The 20248-nt window shown below is 47.8% G+C and overlaps 1 protein-coding gene and 1 long non-coding RNA gene across 4 annotated transcripts; one reads left to right on the top strand and one right to left on the bottom strand.

Moving 5' to 3' along the window:
- The first annotated feature begins 670 nt into the window (after nucleotides 1-670).
- LOC137843992 (uncharacterized) lies at nucleotides 671-19365 on the top strand. The gene is made up of 4 exons (XR_011089762.1): nucleotides 671-723; nucleotides 11393-11620; nucleotides 12928-16697; nucleotides 19054-19365. It is a non-coding gene; the product is annotated as an uncharacterized lncRNA (long non-coding RNA).
- INKA2 (inka box actin regulator 2) lies at nucleotides 1702-12296 on the bottom strand. 3 transcript variants are annotated; one of them, XM_068659849.1, is made up of 2 exons: nucleotides 12138-12296; nucleotides 1702-3584 (listed from the first exon to the last, which is right to left on the bottom strand). In XM_068659849.1, exons 1-2 carry the CDS (start codon nucleotides 12171-12173, stop codon nucleotides 2601-2603), a joined length of 1020 nt encoding a protein of 339 aa, XP_068515950.1. In that variant the 5' UTR covers nucleotides 12174-12296; the 3' UTR covers nucleotides 1702-2600. The 3 variants fall into 3 exon arrangements, with proteins under 3 accessions (XP_068515950.1, XP_068515951.1, XP_068515952.1); XM_068659850.1 differs by lacking the exon at nucleotides 12138-12296 and adding an exon at nucleotides 10466-10483; XM_068659851.1 differs by lacking the exon at nucleotides 12138-12296 and adding an exon at nucleotides 5182-5314.
- Nucleotides 19366-20248: the final 883 nt, after the last annotated feature.

Genomic DNA, 20248 nt, shown 5'->3' with positions numbered 1-20248 from the left:
AGGCCTGGAAACAATAGCGTTTCCTCCAAGCAGGGAAAGAAAGGGCTGGTTTCAGAGCCGGGCTCTCCAAGGGCACGGGATGGAGGCCCGAGGGTGCCCGTGGCCGGTGCCATGTGGCCAGCACGAACATGGGGCTGTGGCAGCTGCTGCAGTGTGGGGCCACAAGAGCTCGTTCCCAGGAGAAGCGTCCTGCTGGCTCCGTGTGAGACCGCATCGACAGGGAGCAGAGCTGCCAGCAGCTGCTGCTGGGGGTGGGTGTCAAATATTTGCAAGACAGCACATGTTTTGGCATAGCCGGCCATTTATAACCCCCGAGATGCCCAGCAGCCTGTTTGCTCTCTGAGCCCCAGCCACGGGGGAAGGAGGGGCTGCACGGCGGGAAATTGGGGCAAATCCCAGACATCGCTTTTCCCACCGAGCAGTTTCCAAATGCACGTTTTAGGCTCCAGCTCTCACTGCATCCCATATAATTGCACCATTTTAAATCCCCCTGTGGCAGGTATTGCCTTAGCAAGGGAAAAGCTTTGCAGGGAGGAAAACAACCCCCTGAGTGCCCACAGCTGTGCAAACCCCCTGCCCTGCTCAGGTGGGGCTCCTCCTGCACTCATCCCAGCTGAGGGCAATGCCCGTGCCTGGCTTAAAAAGCCCCCAGGGGGGCACAATCAGCCTTTGGGACCCCCTACTCAGCACTTCTGCATTGGGGTTTGGCTGCTGGAGCTGCAGGTATGGCCAGGGCTTGATCTGGGGGTGGGCAAGGCTGGGTGGCTCCCCCCTGTGCTGTGGGGGCCCTGTGGTGCTGGGGCAGTGTGTGCTGTGGTGGGTCCCTTAGTGAGGGTGGAGGGAGCAGTTGCCCTCCTTAATGAAGGAAAAGGGGGCAAGGGGGGGGGATTCAGCTGTCAGTGCAGGAAGGAGCTGCTGCTCTGTTGTGCTGCTGCTTATAGAAAGCTCTTTCTCCTCTTTGCTGATCCTACAGAAAGGGCTGGTGGGAGCTGGGAGGGTGCCTTTGTACCAAACAGGATGAAGTCCTGATAAAAGAGGAGGAAAACAGAGCGCCCCAAACAGCCTTTCAGCATTCAGAGAAATGGAGAGAAAGCAAAAGCACCCAGAGCTAGGGCCTGTGAGGAAGGAAAACAAAAGCTTGCTTCCAGCTCAGGTTCCTGAAAAAGTGCTGAGCGTAGCTGTCAGATGCTGACCCACTCTTCTCTCCTTGTATGGGCAGAAACAGGGCTTGTCTTGTGCCTATATTTAATTTCTGAGGGGGGGTTGGGGGGGGGAATTCTCCCTTTATGCCTCTGCTCCACTGGCCTCTCTGTCCTGGGAAGCTAAAACATGACTAGAATTGCATGTTTAAAAAAACAATGCTGCTGCTCACACACGAGCCCTTCCTAAACTTGGAGTGATCAGAGCAGGTTTTTGTAACCTAATGCTGCTGTGCAGGGGGTGCAGAGCCCCGGGAGTGGCAGCAGCCCCTGGGGATGTCCCCCTGCTGAGGACTTGAGCTTTCCTTGCAATGGAGCCAGAGGGGGCCTGGCTCCAAGCCCCCACTGCTGGCCAGGACCGGGCTGAAGCACCCCTGTGGGCATCTGAGTGGCTTGATTTGGGTTCTTGGGGCAGTGCAAACCCAGAAGTTTCTGTAGGGGAGAAAAGGCTGATGTACACGGGGCTGGATGCCAGCACCAGGACACAAACTGCTCCACAGCACACGGGGATGATGCTGCTTTATTTGTAGCTCTTGGAGAGCTGGCTGCTGAAGAACTTGGTTCTTTCAGGACAGGGTTTGTACACAACAACAGGGGAAACAACAACAACAAACGTCTCTTGCAATTCTGTGTCACAGTGCAAAGTTAACAATAAACATCTGTGGCAATGCTGTATCTCAGTGTGAGCCCGGGGGAGAAGGGCATGGAGAGAGGCAAAAGCGGCTGGAGTTTCCAAGTGTCACAGATGTCCATGAAGGAGCCTCTGGCCCCGCTGGTTTAGCAGGAGGGGGAATTTGTGCTATGAGCACAGTGGAGATGCAGCTCAGGGGGACGAGAAACAGCTGAAATGCAACAGAGCTGGGATTCAACACCTGCATGTAGCAATTGTTGAAATTTAGGTGGCAGCACTCTTTTTTTTTTTTCTAAAATTTAAATAACAAGTCCTTCAGGATCACTGCTAGGATTGCCAGGTTTACAACCCGGTTTTAAGTGCACACAAGCAGAATTTTTAAAAAACTATATATTTGCACACTCATACACACGCATACAGTGAATTTTGTGCTGCAGGTACTGTAACTGGAGATGACCTGAGGGGGCCTGAAGGTGCTGTCACGAGGCAGGCTCCAGGAGCTGCTATCGGTGGCACCGCTCACCCTAAAAGCTGCCAACAATTCTGATTATTTCTGCAAATATTGGTCCCCATGGGCTGCCTCAGTGTGTGGGGCTGAGCCAGCTGCAGCTCGATGGGAGATGCCATGTGCAGGAGATTGCAGCCACGGCATGGCACGCTTCAGAGACTTTTCGGTCCCAGCCGAGAGCTCGGGGGACTCCTGAGAAGTGCACGGCCTCAGCTCCTCCCTGGTGCAAGAAATGCTTGGCAGAGCAGGGGACACAACAAACTCAGACCCAAACAGCTGTGTTGATATCAAACCCGGACTGGGTGTAGTCTATGGTATCGTGGACTTTCTTGGTGCCAGTTTTGGGTTTCTTGATGCTGCCTTCCCCCTTTGGGCACCTCTCCACTTTGCTGTGGTGGTTCTGGATGTTCCCATGGAGTGGGAAGTAAAATGTCCCCTTGAGTTTGTTCATCTTTTTGGGTCTTTTGGAAATTTCGGGTTGTTTGTCTTCAGGCGGTAGCCAGCAAGGTTTCTCCTTGAGAAGCCTATCTCGGTCTGGCCGAACGCTCCTCAGGAACTTCTTGAAGATGTTGGCTGTGAGGGAGAATTTCCTGCAGAGCTCCTGGGACCTGCTGGCGGACAGGGAGGCCTCGCTCTTCTCCCCCTTCTTGTCCAGCTCTGGCAGATCCAACCAGTTCCCAACCAGGTCTGCGAAGATGTTATCCCCCAGGACCAGAGGCTGCCGGTTCCTGCTCTGGGACATCAGGGAGGACGTCCAGTCGTGGCTGTCCTCACACCCCGGGCACTCCTGGTGTGCCGGCCACCTCCCAGCCATGCCCTGGCTGCTGGGCTCGAATGTCCTTGGGTGGACGCGCTCTGCTCGGGCTGGGGCCGAGGAAGGTCCCTTTGTGTGGGAGGCATCCTTGCCGCAGGTGCTCCTAGAGGAGGAAGAAGAAGAGGAGGAGGAGGAAGAGGTGTCCCCGAGGTGGCCGCTCTCTGGGAGCACAGTGGGATGGGCCAAGCTGGCTGGCTGTGGCACCACGCAGGTGAGGGATGTGGGGCTGCAGCCCCCTGCTGCTGCCCGGCCCCGTGGCCCTGCTCCACTGCTCCGGCAGCACGGGTGCTGCTCCGCGCTGGTGCTTCGGCTCCCTGAGATCTCCAACTGCTCCAATGCCGTCTGGACCTGGAGCAGCTTCAGCTCCTGCAGCGCGCCCATCATGCAGTTCATCTGCTCGTGCAGCCCGTCTCCCACCTCCTTCATGGACAGCTGCGGGGGAAGAAGCAGGCAGCAGGTCAGTGTCTGGGGAGCAGAGAGGGTGAGGAGGCTCGGACCGGAGGGCAGGAGAGCTGGGCTTGCAGCTTGTCTGACATGTGGCCGCCCCCCTTATCGCGCCTGACATGCAGCATACCTCTACCACATCCATTTCATGGAACGGCAACCGGATATTTCTCAAATTCTCTAAGGGTTTTACATGGTTTAAAAATAATCTGGACCCTCTAGGAATAAGGCGAGCTGACAGAAGTAGTGGATTTTTTTTTTGACCTGACAACAAAAATAGTTTGAGCTCCCATTAATTGCTTGGCAGAAACCCAAGGTGTATAACTCTGGTTTCAGCTGCCTCCAGTTTAAGTGTATTCCACTGCTTTTGTTCCCCTTGTCCTGAATAACAAACTGAAACTGGGAGTCAGAATAATGAGGAGACCGTGCCTTCCACTGAGAACTGTTTCTTTACCTGAAGTGCTAAACTAAATTAAAAATCAACCCTAATAAGGATCACATTACTTGGCAATGTATCTTCAGATCTAAATGCTCGCATTACAGGCATCTATCACTGGAGGATAATCAAAGAAATGTAAATGCACTTGAACTCTTGTACAGAACAACAAACTCTAAACTTATTTACAGCACAATAGTGATCTAAGACCAGCAGCAGCAGTCCTGCTTTATCCCTGAAATTTGCTATACAGATTTAACTTTCTATGTTAGACTTGAAAAATGCAAGGTATTTTCCAGAGCTGCTAAATTCCCCTCTTCTCTCTTGCTCTGTTGCTTTCCCTTTCTTATGTAGGATCTGGATCATATTCCCGAAGCAGCACCATAAAACAAGCGGGCTGTATGTCCCAACAGCTGCTACCCCTCGTGGGGAGGGGAAGGGGAAGGAGAGAGGGAAGAACAGCAGGGGATGGCAGGGCTGGAGGTGAAGGCGTTGCACTGATGCAAGGTGGCTTGCAGGAGAGATTACCACTGTCTAGGAACAGCTTTAGCCTATGCTGTCAAAAACAGTTTAAAAGGCTCATGAGATTTTTTTGTACAGCAATAGATCTTTAAGTTTAGTATGAAAAAGGACAGATACATCTCTTGTTCAGCTTTACTTTATGAAGCTTTCATTTTTTTACTTAATTTTTGCTGAATTAGTTTAGTTTGCTCTATTTCCATTTCTGTGCTCAGATCTGAGCAGTGCAGCAGAGCAGTCATCAAAAAACATGATTCTGTTACAGCCTAGCTCTGGAAGTGGAAAGCTTCACAATAGTTTCTGACCACAAAATCCTATCTCCATTTCATAACCCCAAACCTAAAATTAGCAGGGAGATTCCACTGATTTTTCAGAGCTTCCCTCCCAAGAAACTCATTTACCACCCAGAACAAACACGCTGGCTGTGGAGATTCAGAAAAACTCTGCCAACTTTCCAATTGCACTATCAACTGTCCCCAGCTATCTAATTTTTTAACATCAGCAAATAAACCTCTGCTTCTGCAGATATGCAAATAATGCCCCACTTCCAGACTACCACAGCTCTTGGGTTACCAGTACAAAAGCTGAGGCCATATGTTCTACAAGCTTCAGACAAAACTATCACCTTACCTCTCCAGATTTGCTGTAATGCTCCTTGTCCTAACCTTTCTCGCCTTATTAATGGAAGTCTGTTTTATCTGGGGCTTTGCAAAAAGCTGGATTTGGAGCTGGCTCGGCCCTTCATTGGCTGCTTCCCCTCAAATCCCCTGGCGGGCGCAGCGGTGTGGCCACGCTGAGCGGAGCGACACGGGTCCCCCTGCACCACCCCGGCCAACTGCAACCCCAACATATGCTGGGCGGCTCCGCTGTTCACCTCATTGATTCAATTAACTCCCCCCCGATGGGTGGTATCATTACAATGCATGCCTCATCCAGCAAGGCTCTATTAAGCATTAATATTTCATGGGCAGCATTTATCAGCTGCGTGCTCGTTTCTTGCAGACGGACCCAGCCTCCCCCCGGTGAGAGGTCTGAGCCCCGAACACCCGGATTCCAGCGTTCCCCTTGTGTTCAGAAGTGAACCTGGATGAATGAGCTGGTTCTGCTGAACCAGAGCCAGCACCAGCCTGGAACCAAGGCACTGGAAAAGCAGCGGAGATGCTTTCCTGGGAGTGATGCTGAGGTTTGGGTGGTCCTCACCTGCTGCCCAGCAGCTCGCCTCTGGCTGAGATGGCCTCGGTGTCCCTGGCAGTGCAAATCCACTCCACCATCAGCAAAAGGGCTGGGAAGGTGTTGAAGCTCTTAGCTCTGCTTAATTACGCTGCTAAAGCTTCAGGTTGTGGAAGTTGAGAAAACAAACAAAAACCATTCCAAGAGAAACCTGCTTTATCTTTTGCTATTTGTGGCACTGGCTTCGTCTTTCATGGATTGAAGAGTGTGAACAAAACCCAGCCCCAAGTGAAGTCACTGACTGGTGACCAAACAGTCTGCAGGGGCTTGGATTTCATCCACTTGTAATTACTCTGTGGTAATTAAGAATACTTGCCATGGAGAGAAAGCTCTGGAAAAAGAAGTTTCTTCTTTTGTGTCTAACAGCCATTCTCTCCTGTTTGCCAAGAAGAAACCCTTCCTCCCAAGTTCACGCTGGCTTCTCTGAGACTCTCCAGGCTTTAACTGCTGACAAAAGGAACAAGCTCCCCCGGATCTGAGACCACCACCCTGGCCAAGATTCAAGATCAAGTTCTCTGGGCTGCTAGAAGGGAAGTTTCTGCAATTAATGCAGCAGATTGGGCTGGAAGTCAGGCAGATGCTCTGGCTGTAAGGTGATGGGAACATGAGGCCGAGCAGAGAACCCCTGCAGCCCCGTGAGCTCTGCGGTCAGGCACTTGGTGTAGAAGGAGCTGGGATTTGTGAAGAACGAAAGCGCAATTTCAAACAGAGCGTGAATGTGAGATAAACCCCAGAGAGCCTTAATTTGGTGTGCAGAGAGACCCTGACTGTGCTTGCTGAGGTTATGCAAGTGACTTTACGTAACCCGGCCACCACAGGGCATCAGGAGATGTTCTGTCTTCTGTGCTTGCGAGCTGTGAATCCCAAACTGGTTGCCAAACCAACCCCGGTGCTCAGCCCCCATCTTTCAAAATTGGTGGAGTTCAAATATGTTCAGGATTTTTTTACATTGAAGATCTGCCATTTTGGATGGCAAAGGTATCAATTCATTTTGAAGTTATACCTTTCTAATCATTTCTTTGAAATACTTATTCCTGGAGCAACAACCCCAATCAGTTTTCACAGCTTATAAATCAGTGATTCCCAAACTGATTAACGCAGCAGGAGGACAACTTGCCCCAAGGAACATCCTGTAGCACTTACTGGGGTTTTATCAGACTCAAAACCATATACATGAGACATACAAATAAGGGAGATTTCACTTGCCATTTCACTCATAAATCAAGAACTTTTTAAGCTCGCTCTGGGAACAAAGTTTTTCTTAATAGCATCTAAATTCACCAAGTTTTCGGAATTCAGTTCCGCTCAATCCCCTCGGGCCACAGCTGGTTTTGTTCCCAGCCCATCCGCACATCTGGCCTGCCCAGGACCACGGCAGCTTTCTGGTGCTGACCAGAGGAAAAAGAAAACCCAGCGAACGCATCGCAGCTTGCAGCTGAGCACGGGGCTGGGAAGAAGAGCTCTGAGCGCACCCCTCATAGCGGGGAGGAAGACAGATGTCCAGCTCCTAGGTAAAGCAGCGCAACGAGAGGAAGTTATTGCTAAGGGGACAGGAAAGAGCAAAGGGCAAATCACAGCTCTCAATAACAGGGCTGGTAGGCAACAGAACCAGGCACAAACAATTGGTATTTAAAGAGGATGACCTAATAGAGACCAAAATTATTTTAGAAATGCTGAGCTGATCATATTGTTTCTGTGTTTTCCTTTGGGTCACTAGGTAGATTAATCTTCAGCAAGCCTGCAACTGTAGCTGGGCACAGCTCTGCAGTGCTCGCAGGGAGCCTCCTGCTAGCTCCATGTCGTGCGCTGCTTGGCTTTCCCTGGATGCCATGGGCCTGCGATGGTTGTTCTGTCCTGGAACTTTATCACTAGGGTTTCAAATCTTTTTTTTTTTTTTTTAACCTCTTGTTTTCCCAGAATATTTTAGGAGTAAATTAGGATGTTAAGTGTGAGCTCACAATCTATCTGAAAGAGGAAGGATGCTGAAACTTTACTGAAGAATTTCCCAGTGGGATAAATGGCTCTCAAGCAGATGTTAACTGTGGAAGACGCAGTTCACATCACTCAATTAACTATCTGCCTTACTCTGTTTCCTTCCTTTCAATTGTTGTTCTGTGCTTCCTGATCACACACATTTGAAGGCGAATCAGAAAATCAATTCTCTACAGCCAGTAAATAATCAAAAAAGAACTCTGGCCTTCAGACTCCTCAACACGGGGCTGAGGAAGACCGCAAGCCTCAGTGTACAGACTGTGCCTTGAAGATGATGGTTAAAAATGTCAGTTTTCAGCCAAGTGGCCTGCCTGCACTGGGTATCTGGTCATAAAAATTCCTGAATGTGTGCAGCTGAAATTAAAAAAAAATCCACAGTTTTAATTTTCAGAAGTCTTCTCTGGAAATAAACAAATGGACAAGGCCTGTAATTGCTTTTTCTCTCCCCCACATTCTGCATAACAGGAATTCTGCTGCCAAAGCTTCTGCTTTGTGCCCTCCCTCAAGGCAAATGCCAAGGAAAGATGTGTGATAACCACGCAAGCTTTCTGACGCCATCCCAGCAGTGATGGGAAAAGTCCCCCTGAAGGGGATCAATTCATCAACAGACACAAACGAAGCTGCGTGTTTCCACCTGCTGCAGTTGTGAGCAGCGATGTCAGCCCTGGACTCTGCCGCTTGTGCCCCGTCTACTGCAGACCACAAGAGCTGCTCCCGAAATAGCACTAATGAAAGTACAGAGAATCCGTTTCCAGCATGACACAGTTACTGGAATAGGATCCACTGTGAGACAGTAAAAATAATTAGCTGCATTTTTCAGTCAGACCAAATGTTCTATTCCTGTAAGATATTCATAGCAAGAAACATCGTCTACCAGGACATAATACGAGAGGGGAGTCAGACTCTATCAAACTCGGTAATTTGATGTACTTATGATGAATGTGCAGGAGAACATTCAGAAGTTCAAGTCGGAGTGGTGTTTTTTGTTTTAAGTATCTACTTTACTACTTGTCCTTTTAGATGGGGAAAAAGGCAGCAGAAAGCCCAGAAATGTCCTGGATACCTCAAGAAAAATCAAAGTGTTCAGAGTGAAGTCACAGCTCTGGCTGTCTTGACTGCGACCCCTCACCCCGAGAGCCACGCAAAGCCCAAGTGCAAGGTAAATCTGCCCCATGAACTCACCAGCCCCTACCTAGATAAAGACAAGCGATTTATTCTTCTGGTAGAGGAGCCTTGAAACCCCAATCCCATTGTGCTCTGCTGATGTTACTATGTATAAATGCAAACAATCCCCGTGTCAGAAAGTTTACAGAGGTAATGCCATCTGCAGCATGAGACGCGGAAATGAAATTCCTCTCTCCTAATCCCCGAGCAAGACAATTCTTGTTAAATCTGATCTTTCAGCTGAGATAATATTTCTGTGCCTCAGAAGGATGTTTGCAGACTTGGAGTCCAGCTGATAGCGAAAAGGACTCTCAGTGCTGAGTTAACTGCGTTAAGGGAAGATGCGTGAGTGCTGCAGCACATCTCACAATTGCCGTATGAAGGACAGGTGACAACGAGAGAAGAAGCACAGTGTACTCTGTGCCAGGCCTACAAACCAGCCCTGCATATTGTCACATCCCTAAATCTCCAGGGGCTTTAGGAGGAGGTGGACAAGGTCTGTGTTTTATACGTCAAGAGACTGAGGAGCAGGGAGCAGACACGGCTGGTCCAGAGCTACCCAGACGGGGATGTCAGCACCGGGACGAGGACCCCAGCTTCAGAAATGGATCTGACCCTGTGCTGTGCTCGGGTCGCACGCCTGGCTGTGATGAATGGCTGTGTCAGCTGAGACTCTCCTGGCTTTAAAGCATTTGCATGTGGAAGCTTCTGAATGAATTCCAATCAAAGGGACACCACACATGCCAGAAACTATCAGCTTACAATGGAAAACATGCAGTGGGAATATGAGTGCTCTCATTGACTGAAATGGGCCAAATTTATCTCTGGGAGCCATCGTGAGAGGCCTGGCAGAGCCTTCCCAGAGGCTGACACGGAGGCTGGTGTAAGCATGCCCAGACCCACGCTCATCTGTGACTTGTCTGGCAAAGCCCGGCGTGATCTCAATGCACAGGCTGTGTGTTGAAACGTCTGGGCACACCAGCAGCCTGAGCCAAGCACACAATTACTTAAATATGGTTTTAATACATAAAACAGGAACAAGAAAAATCAGAGCTGGAATCCTCGAATCCCACACTGATGGGGGATTGAGTTGCACTTGCAGATAACCTTTCCTTGTGAACTGGGAGCTGTGCCAACATCCGCTTGTTTCTTTTTTTCTTTTTTTTTAAAAAAAAGTCCTCAAAACCAGCCAAAGGCTGGAGTTGAAACTGAAGCAACCTAAACTTGTGCAGACCAGGTGGCTTCCAGCCTTCGCATTGTACTGACCAGAGCTGCTCTGTGCACAGAAGGTAAATCTCTGTGTTTCTGCCCTCAGCGTGATGCCCTGGAGCTGGGCACAGGGCTCCCTTTTAGGTGCACAGGGGCAGCTTGTTGCCTCTGTTTGTCTGAGCAAACAGACCGAGTCCTTCCCACCATTCCTCCCGCATGATTCTTGGTTCTGGTGCGTTTAACATCTGGAGGCATGCCCTGCCAAGTAATGAAGAAAGTGGCAAGGAAGGCAGGGTCAAGAGGCTCGGTTCCCACTCACCATTCAGGGCAGATGGCTGCAGCTGTCTCCTGCGCTGCTGGCTGGTCTTTAAAGAAACATTAATCTATTTTAATTCCAGACTATCTTGACAGTATTGATTTTTAAAAGCTGTTATTGCCGAGGATATCGCTTATACTTATTGTAATTAATACAGACCTCCTGCCCTCAGTAAGTGCAATTGCAGCTCCCCAAGCTCCCGATGAAAGCCATGCTCTCGGAGCGCGCTCTGAGCAACTCCAAAGCTGCACACTGAAATCCTGAGAGCTTGTTGTTGAAATATGTTTCTAAGTAAGGGTAATTTGGAGGGGGAGGCTGAGAGGAGGAAAGAACATGACTATTTAAAACCAAGCATAGGAATATGGGGCTACTTTCAGTTAAGTCACGACTGGTCCTACTGAAGGTGATAAATGTCCCTTCCCAGTCTAAGCCAAGCATCTGCATAAATCTTTGCCAAGCTAATGCCCTGGTTTATTAATATAATAAAAATTGGCATTTTTACAGTTAAAAATATTACTGCACTATAGAAGGGGCATGAATAAAACCAGAATTTTCTCATTTCTGGTATTTTTTGGTTTTCACGTTAAGTGTCAGGAATCTGTTTTCAAGTATATTCCAACCCCCCAGATGTTGTGTTGTGCTCTGCAAAGCAGGCACGTTTCTGAATCACAAGCCAAAGGTGCAATGTTTAGGCTTCTATACAAACTACTGCTCAGATAATGAGACTAATTTATTAGTAAGACAAAAAACAGATTTAGTAACCTTATTCTAAGCACACTCTTCTGAGAGTGACTCATTTTATCCACCTCACCCTCCGACTTGGTCGGATTTTCAAGGCCTTCCAGGTTGCAACGTGCGCGTCTCGTGTCGCGATTTGCATTTCATTCATCGCACCCAGCCCGCCCGTGCCTCTCGCTTTCTTTGTTTTAGTTTGTACTCCGGCCGCTCTCTTTGCTTGGGAAACGTCGCCAACGCCACCAGGTGAAGCGGCACCGGCTGCTGCCAGGTTTTTCGGAGCAAAGCCCCCTGCCCACCTGCGAGCCTGCCTGCCCCGCTGGAGCCCGGGCACCGCCAGCTCCGACCTGGAGGTGACAAAGGCGAGCAGAGCCCCGTGTCGCAGCAGGACGGGGACATCGCAGCAGGACGGGGACCCGGCAGGTAAGCCTGTCACCCAGCCCCGGTAGCACAAACACCGCCAGAAATCAGCGCCCTGCGAAGTGCTCAGCCTGGGGGGGGGGTTGCTCGCATCCCGAACCCCCTCGGCCCGCTGGTGCCGTGCCCCGGCCCCTCCTTTTGTCCCCCCCGGGTGTGTGTTTGTGGGGGTGATGGGGGGGTCCCCGCTGTGCCCCCCCTCGCAGCCGGGAGCGCTCCGAGAACCCCGGGGGCTGCCCCGGCGCTGTAGGGCGAGACGCTCCCCTCGCATCGTCGCCATCCCGCACCGGACTCCTGCTGGGGGCCACCGCAAACGCTTCTTTGGTCGCCAGTCTTTGCGGACACCTTGGGGGGGGGTTGTTTTTTGTTTTGTTTTTTTTTTTTTTTCCCTCCCCCCCGGTTTAAACAGCTCCCTCGCACCGACGGCTGCCCGCACGGCCCCGGCCGCCGCTCCCCGCCAAACACCGATGGGGGGCACAGCTTGGGGTCCCCCCCAGCCCCAACCCTTGCCCCGAGCCCTTACCAGCTCCTGCCTCAGCCGCCGCAGGTGCTGCTCCATGGCCCGGCGCAGCCCCGCCGGGAGAGCGCTCCGCCCGTGCAGCCGGGGCGGGGAGGGGAAGGAGGGACCGCAGGGGGGGGGGCTCGCCCCGGCCCCCGCCCGCCCCCGCGGGGCGGCACCACCCGGAGGAGCTTTGGGGAGGGATGGGGCGGCTCGGCCGGGGCTGCGGGGTCCGCGTCCTGCGGGGTGCGCGGCGGGGGTCCGTGAGGGTCCCTGGGGGTCCGCGGGGGTCCCCGGGGGTCCCCGGGCTCTGCTCTGGAGCCGCGCTGGGTTCGGAGCAATTCGGGTTTTTCGGGTGCGCGCTGCTAGCCCGGTTGTGCTCGGTGCCGTGCGCTCTTTGGTGAGCAACGCCGAGCCCCCCGAACGGCTTAAAGGCTCATCGGGGTTGTCGTGCAGTGGGAAGTGAGTCGGTAGAATGAGAAATGCAAGTTTGTGTTCTCAGGTTTGGGGTGAAAGACTACTACTTGCCTTTTCTTGTAAGTTTGAGGATTGTCAAAGACTTGCTGAAGCCTTTGCCTTTTCAGGTCTTTATTTTTTGAAGGAGAACACTTTTTGTAGTTGGTGGTGGGATTTCGTTTGTAGAACTCAGCCGTGGTGTTTTGAAAGCTGATCTTTATGTAAAAAATCCAACTTAAATGAGAAATTTGCACTCTGGGCTTTCACTTATGTTTGGGAAACGCTCTAAAGATAACATTTATCCGTCCTTTCAGCATCTCTTTTACTATTGGCCATTTCCTGTCTCTATTCGTTGCAGGGTTTCCACATCTTACTGAGCAGGCAGGTGAGTTGCACCTCTCCAAGACTTCATGGAACGCGTGGCAGTAAACATATTAGCATGTTAAAGAAGTGGCCTTATCAAAAAGTTAATCGCTTCCAGCAGTACACTGTGAAGTGAGTGGGATACCTGCCAGTCTCGAGTCTTCCTTAAAGCCCATGCCAACTGGCCCAGCTCTAAACTTTTCCTTGAAATCTGGCTAGCAAGGTTGGCCAGCTGGACGTTCCCCACGGCCCAGGGTCGGGGCAAGCATCTCCCTTGTCTGTTCAAGCATACCAAGTATCATATGGCAGTCTGAACAGCCAGTCAGTGGTAAAAAATCAAAAAGATGGCATCATGTGGAGAATACGGGCTGGAACGCCTGCCTCTGCCGATTATTAATGCTACATCGCCAGAGCCACGTCTCTTTTCTCTGTCTGCATTGCATGGGTCCACTTGCAGAAGAACCACTGCCTCGGATTCGAGGTTTCTGGCTTTCTTGGGTGGCTCTAGACCTTTGTTTCTCTTCTACCAGTAGCATATTTTTGTTATTTATTGAATTACCTCAGTGCCATAAAGTAATATCAGGTATTACACCTCCCTTGTGGCATGGCACCAACGCTAAAACGTGCTGGCATGTTCTCTTCACATTTGTAATACATAAGCCTAGGGTGAGCTGGTTTGAGCTGAAAAGTGACCAAGAGCTTAGTTTATCCAAGTCAGCTTTGAAACAATTGTGGTTTTAGGTATTTTTCTACATTTGGTAGGGAATGGGCTGAGAGCAGCCATCAGGAGGGAATGAATCTGTTCTCCTGGGTTACTGTGTCCGGGCCAGGTCGGCTGCTGCCGAGTCCTGTGGTTTTGGCATCTTGCAAACCTGCGTGAAATCAGATCGGGGATTATCCTAGGCACAGGATGCTCTCCCCAGCATTGTTTTATGGTACTTTGTTTGTTTATCTATCTTGGTTTTCCTGAATTTGTTTTAACTGATGCTTTTTTGCAGTGCTTGGAATATTCCAGTACAAAAAAGATACACAAGATTATTTGAAGCCTGAAGTCTTAGGTAAGCAATATTATATTTTCCAGCATCCAGGAGGCCAACTGCACGTGTGTATGGCCAGCAGAAAACAGGGAAGAGGTTTTAGCCTCCGTTTGCCTTCTGTTCCAGGTTGTCGTTTTAGTTGTGTCTTTTTTTTTTAGCCTCCAGGATTGCTTGTGTCCAGTGAAGCTGGTGAAGGAGTGCATGAGGACAGAAAAGACAGGAATGTTCATGTGCCCCAAGCTTCTGGGAACTCACAGGAGTACAGATAAATGAAAAATATGTTCTCAGTAAGATTTCCCCACTGAGCAACATTTGTCTTTTCTGTGTAGATGAGTGGCTCAAAGCAACGTGGATGCTGCATGCCGGGCACTGCGCTCCCTTCCACTCCGCAGTGGTGTAAGCGATGAGCAGATGGTGCAGTGCAGTGGAAAATCGGGTCTCCAAGAAAATACAAAGATGAGAACAAAACACCCTTAAGCAGAAAGCTACACGACTTATTTCAGTATAAAATGAAAAACTGAGATCCTAGGGCAAAAAATAGAAAATAGGAGTTGTGTATTCCACTTACGTGCAATGCCTCATTCCTTCTCATTTGAGAAAACATCCATCCCTTCACAGCTGAAGGCTTCCTTATCTCATTTGTTGTCTTTCAGTTCATTGATCTTCTTCCTCAGTGCTCTCACGTGACTGTTCTTTGTTGAACTAACAACCATGCTTATCTCTGAATTTTCTTTCATTTTTATTTTCTTGCTCACTGAAGGCGAATCTTTTAGAATCTCTTCTCACTGAGGCTGCAGTATGACCTGAATTGCATCCATCATTGTTTAACTGCACTGGGCCCTAAACAGCCAGCCAAGATAGGTAAGAACATAATGCGAAAACTTTAGTTCTGGTTTTATATTCGTGCATATAAAGGTAAATTACTCCTGAAAATGTGACCGTTTGTTCCATTAAGTTATTTATTTGTGCAGTCTCCCATCAATTTATTTATTTGTGCAGGCCCCCACCTCACTGTGCCTCCTTGCCAAAAGTAAAACTTTTAATGGCCCAGCCAGGTTCCAGCCCCCGACATTCCCCTGGTGCTTGAGTAAGGACCAGGGCAGGGAAACTCCTCCTGCACTCTGCGCTGTCTGGTGTTAAAGAACTATTGGATTACAGCTCAGCTGGCTGCGTTTTGGTGACCTAGATCATGTTCGTGCTAGCTGAAAAATAATTTAACAAACCTTTGTATAAAAGCTTAGCCATGATTAAAATGGGATGGCATTTATTTATTTTGAGCACAACGACCAGAGCAAACTAGTGGCAGTCATGATAAGCCCCTCGTGACTGGTGTAGTTGGAATAGTTACTCTGAGCTGGTATTTTGATGTCTGCTTTTTGTATCTCTTTAGCGTTATTATATTTAAAATGGAATTCTACATTATTACCCATCTTTCACTAATATTAAAATCAATTTTTTAATTTTAAGACATAGAAGGTTCAATAGTTTTCATTTAATTTTCAGTCTTGGCGGTGACAAAGAGGTAATTTATATATCTGAGAATCAGGAACTTACTTTATTAACTTTCTTCTCAGAAATATTCAGCTTTAAGAAAGGGTAACGCATGTGTTCATGTATCCGTGTGTTAGCATGCCCTCTCCTCCTCAACTCCTTCAGTACCAAAACAGCAAAGATAAATAATGCAAGGCCTTTGCCTGGGAGAGCTTGCTATTTAATTCATGTGTGCTGTAGTGAAGGGTCAGAAAAAGACTGGAACTGGAATGTGGGAAGAATAAAACAGTAATGTCTTTGCCTGTAAGTCATGGTCATTAAAGGTTGCATGGGGCGATTTGTAGGAGTGACAAGTGCTGCTTACTTTCTGGCCCTCTGGCACTGCATTTTTTTGGCATTCAGTTCCAGATTACTGCTGAGAGTGCATATGAAGTTTTTTTTTGTTTGTTTGTTTGTTTGTTTGTTTTTTTAAATCTGGAAACAGCAGCATCTGTACCTGCTTCTGCAGTGACTCCCCTGTATAATTTGTGTTTTAACTGGAATTTGTAGAGTTCTTCTGGATCCTTCTGAACGTCATGCCCAACTAGGAATCAAATCCATTCACCGCAAGGGCAGTGAAAGGAGTCTTAAACGGATGTAAGACCCTGTCATTATTATTAAATATTCCATAACATAGTATAACAATTATATTCTGTAATAATATTATATAATTCTATAATGTATCATTCTATGAGTCTGTAATATAATAACACTCCATACACCTGGCTTGCTAGAAAAAATCCCAAACTTTGCCAAATAAAGCAAGAAAGAAGACTTAGAAAGAAGTAGCTGCCTCAAAGACTTGCTACTCATTGGTAACTTGCCATCCATCCTGTTTTCAAAGGAAAAATGAATGTGCAGGGTGCTTGGAGTCAAATTTTGGTGGTGAATATGAAGTCACTGTCTATGCTAATTTCAATGGCCCTTTCACGGTGATGTGCCCTACTGTACAGAGAACAAACACAGTTACCATGGCAGTGTAAACACAAATACATACCACACTCAGAGCCATTCCCATGTGCTGCAGAGAACAGAGAAAGTTCATTGTCTTCATCTGAACACATCTGGGAAAGGAGGATGAGATTATCTCACTTTAAAAATATTTTTAAATATTATGGAAACCAAGGCTCGTTCTGAATGACTCCATGTCCTGGCAGATACGAAACACGATCATCTGAAGCTAAAGGAATAAGAGAAGGTAGGTGCTTTTTTTACAGTAACAATGTTCAAATCTATAATGAATGTACTTTAAGAAGATATACACGCACCCTGACAGCTCTGGAAGCCAGTATAAATTCTCTGGGAGCAGCTTACCCCAGTCTTCAAAAGAGTTAATAGAAGAATTTAGCTGTAGCAGATGAAGAAAAAGTTCCACAGAAAGAAGAGATTGATAAATCACTGGTGAGTACTTAGAACTGATACTCGAGATGTCAAGATGATGCTTTGCACTCTGCATTAGCCTTCGGATGCATGCTGAATGCTGAACATGTGGTATGGACCTCTGCCTTGCTCCTGAAGGCAAGTGCTTTACAGTCTGAAATAGCAAGAACCTGACCTTGAATATCATCAGCATGCACCTCTCAGGTGCTTTATAAGGTTATGTATCCAACGCTGATATATTAATATATAGATTCATGAGGAAAATTAATCTTGGAGGGAAAATTGAATATGTAATATGCACCTCACAGAATCACAGAGTGGTTTGGGTTGGAAGAGAACTTAAAGATCACCTAGCTCCAACCCCCCGCCACGGGCAGGGACACCTTCCTCTGGATCAAGTGGGACAAAGCATCAGATCATAACACAGACAAAACAGCAGTGAGCACTGTTTTGAGGAAATGTGCAGTCAGCAGTTATGGGAAAATTTAGTGAGGTGTGTTTTTTTTTTTCCTAAGCCCCAGAAGATGCAGGTTGGTTTGTATCCCCTCCTAAAACCCAGTTATATTTATTAAATATTACTGCTCAGAAGGTCTTACCTACTTCTTTTACTAATCTAAATCCTTTACCAGGACCGATTCTGCCTGCAGAGTACTCAGATTAATTGTCGAGTTTTCTAAAGGCTGCTTTGAACATGATTACTTCCTCTGAATCTTACTGCAATGGAGGAAAGGTGGCACTGCTGAGGGACTCCACTACACGCAGACTTCAATTTGCAGCAATGCAACGCTGTTTTAACATTGATGAGAAATAGGTTGACGTTTATGCAGCTAACTGGCTGTATAAAGGCCACCAATTTCCAACATCCATGCTTTATTTTTTCCTGTGCAGGGTGCATATCATTTCTACATAGTGCATCATTCTGCACCCAAGCATCCCTAGTATCTCCCTTGAAAGAGAAATGAAAACCTGCTATGGTGTACTCTGCCTACACCCATCTGCACCCAGGATGGGAGAAATGCTTTGTGACTTTTTGGTTCCTTCATGCTACCTTACCCAGGGAGCAAACTGTGTTCTATGCAATGGTTTGAATCAGTCAAAATAATTTGATAATGAGTATTTCACTGGGAGGCACATTGTGGGTTTTTTGAATCTGAAACCCAGAGGCAAAAGCACGTTTTTGACTCAAGGCAGAAGGCACACCATACGGAGACTTTAAAACAAAGTTAGTAGCAGTTGTGATCTTCTATGAGTGTAATGTTTAAGGGAGAAGCAAAACCTTTCATTAGATCAAATGATACGCTTCAAGAGAGAAAGCTTTGAGGATCTGAGCATCTGTTTCATCAGACAGTCTAGTCTTGCCCTGAGTCATGCCTCTAACAGCAGCAGCTACCAGGGCTCCTGCTAAGTGTGCAGGAAGAATTAAGCTCCTGATTGCACCTGACCAGGTAGACGAGCCCTGCAGACACTTCTGGAGCTGAAGCTTATGTACAGCACCAGGTATTATGGACCTCACATGAAATGACTGGGGTGGCTGACTAGTGTGAGCTAGCAATCGTCTATGGATTTACTTTGGAAATCGTGCAAAATGAAGGCAGAGACAGAGCCTGTCCCACAACTTGCAGCCAGAGACTGTGCATGCTGCAGGGAACGAGTGTGGCTGTAGAAGCATGACCTGAATCTGACGCAGCCTGGTCAGGAAGGGCCAAAGACAAAGGTAGAGGGATGAATCTGCCTGTCATGGTGTTACTCAGCATACAGACATCAAGATGGTTTGGAAACCCTCTCACCAGATTCCAGTGGAGATTGAGAAAATTGAATAAATGCCTACAAACTGCAGTGTCTTTCTGCATTAAAGTGATGTGTGTGAATGTCCCATTAACAGTATACAGCAGAGAACAATGATGTCTGTATCCAAATTGCTAAGTTGTACTGCAACATACCTGCTACCTCAGGAGAGGAAAAAAAAAAAAAACATGCAAGGAAGATGGAAAGGGGGAGCAGTTCATTGCTTATGGATGCTTTATCACTCCTCTGCCCTTCCCCCATGGGCACAGACACTTCCAACTGCTCTTTGTTGTCTGTTTAAATCACATCAATTTAAAAGGGTTATGAGAGGCTGTATTTAATCAAAGCATTCGTTATGTCCAGGTCTCCTTGTCTGTCTCCTTTTTCAGATGTATCCAGAGAATTATCTCATGTTGGAGGCTCATTTCCCCTTGAGGACCAAGGGGAATATCCACTTAAAAATTAAAAAATAATTGGAACTAACAGAATGTATGTGGATAGCCTGTTGCCTCTGCTCTGTGGCACAGTTCTTGCCCCTACCATCTGGCCTGTCCCGACTTTGTAGAGGTAAGCTCTCCAAAGCAGAAACTGTCTTTGTGCTGTGGGGCCCCACTTGTCGTTGGTACTCAGATATTCATGAGAAGAGATCATCATAATAAAATATAACAAGTGAATAGAATTTGCCAGACTTTTCTTTTTTCTTTTTTTCCTCCCATAAGGAATATAAACATGAAGAATTTCAAAAGCGTAACAGAGACTGTGGTACATCAAAAGCCATTACAATTCATTTAGGCTGCCTGGAAATGTAAGAATAATGACACGGTGTATGTGCTTATATAGTAGAAGTCACTGTTGAGATTTTTCAAATCCCATTGCAATGAATTGAAGCCGCATGTCCAGAGCCTCTAAACTGCTGCTATGACAATAAAAGCTGATATGCATAAAACCATCCATGATTTAAAGTAAGTGATCTACAGGGTAGAGTAAGTAATGCATATACGAATATTAATACACTTGGCTTTTGCTGAAATGAGTGCTACACTTTTTTTTTTTTTTTATATAGTACCCTAGCTTATAAACCCTGTTTCTACATGCAGTACAACCATATCCCAGACTCAGAGTGCTTAATGAGAAACTTGAGGGCTGAATCTGTTTGTCAGAACAAACTTTCCCTGGTATTTCACTACATTAGAACAGCTTAGAGATCAGTGGTGGCTGATTTCTCCCTAAACACATCTATATGTCCTGTGGGCACCAGCTGCCAGGAAGCTTGTTGAGGCTGCTTTACCAACATCGTCAATTTTGTCCTCCTCTTTTGCAGCCTTCTCCATCATTCCTTTGCTGACCCATCAGCTCCATTCCTCGCACAACTCCCTTTCCCCCTCTGTTCTCACTCCTCTCTTCTGACCACTTCCCTGTTTTCTCCTCCTACTACTTCTGGCCTGGCCCTGCCTTTCCCTATGTCCAGTGCTCAGGCTGTTCTCCAGTGTGTCTTGAGCCCGGCTTTCTCCCCAGGGTTCAGATTTATGCACTAATTAAAGCTCCTACTTGTGGAGCTTGTGGCAAGATCTCCAGTTCGTTTCA

This window comes from Anas acuta, chromosome 24, assembly GCF_963932015.1.
Source record: "Anas acuta chromosome 24, bAnaAcu1.1, whole genome shotgun sequence".
In the NCBI taxonomy this organism is placed as follows: Eukaryota; Metazoa; Chordata; class Aves; order Anseriformes; family Anatidae; genus Anas; species Anas acuta.
This window is presented reverse-complemented; position numbering and strand designations above follow the sequence as displayed.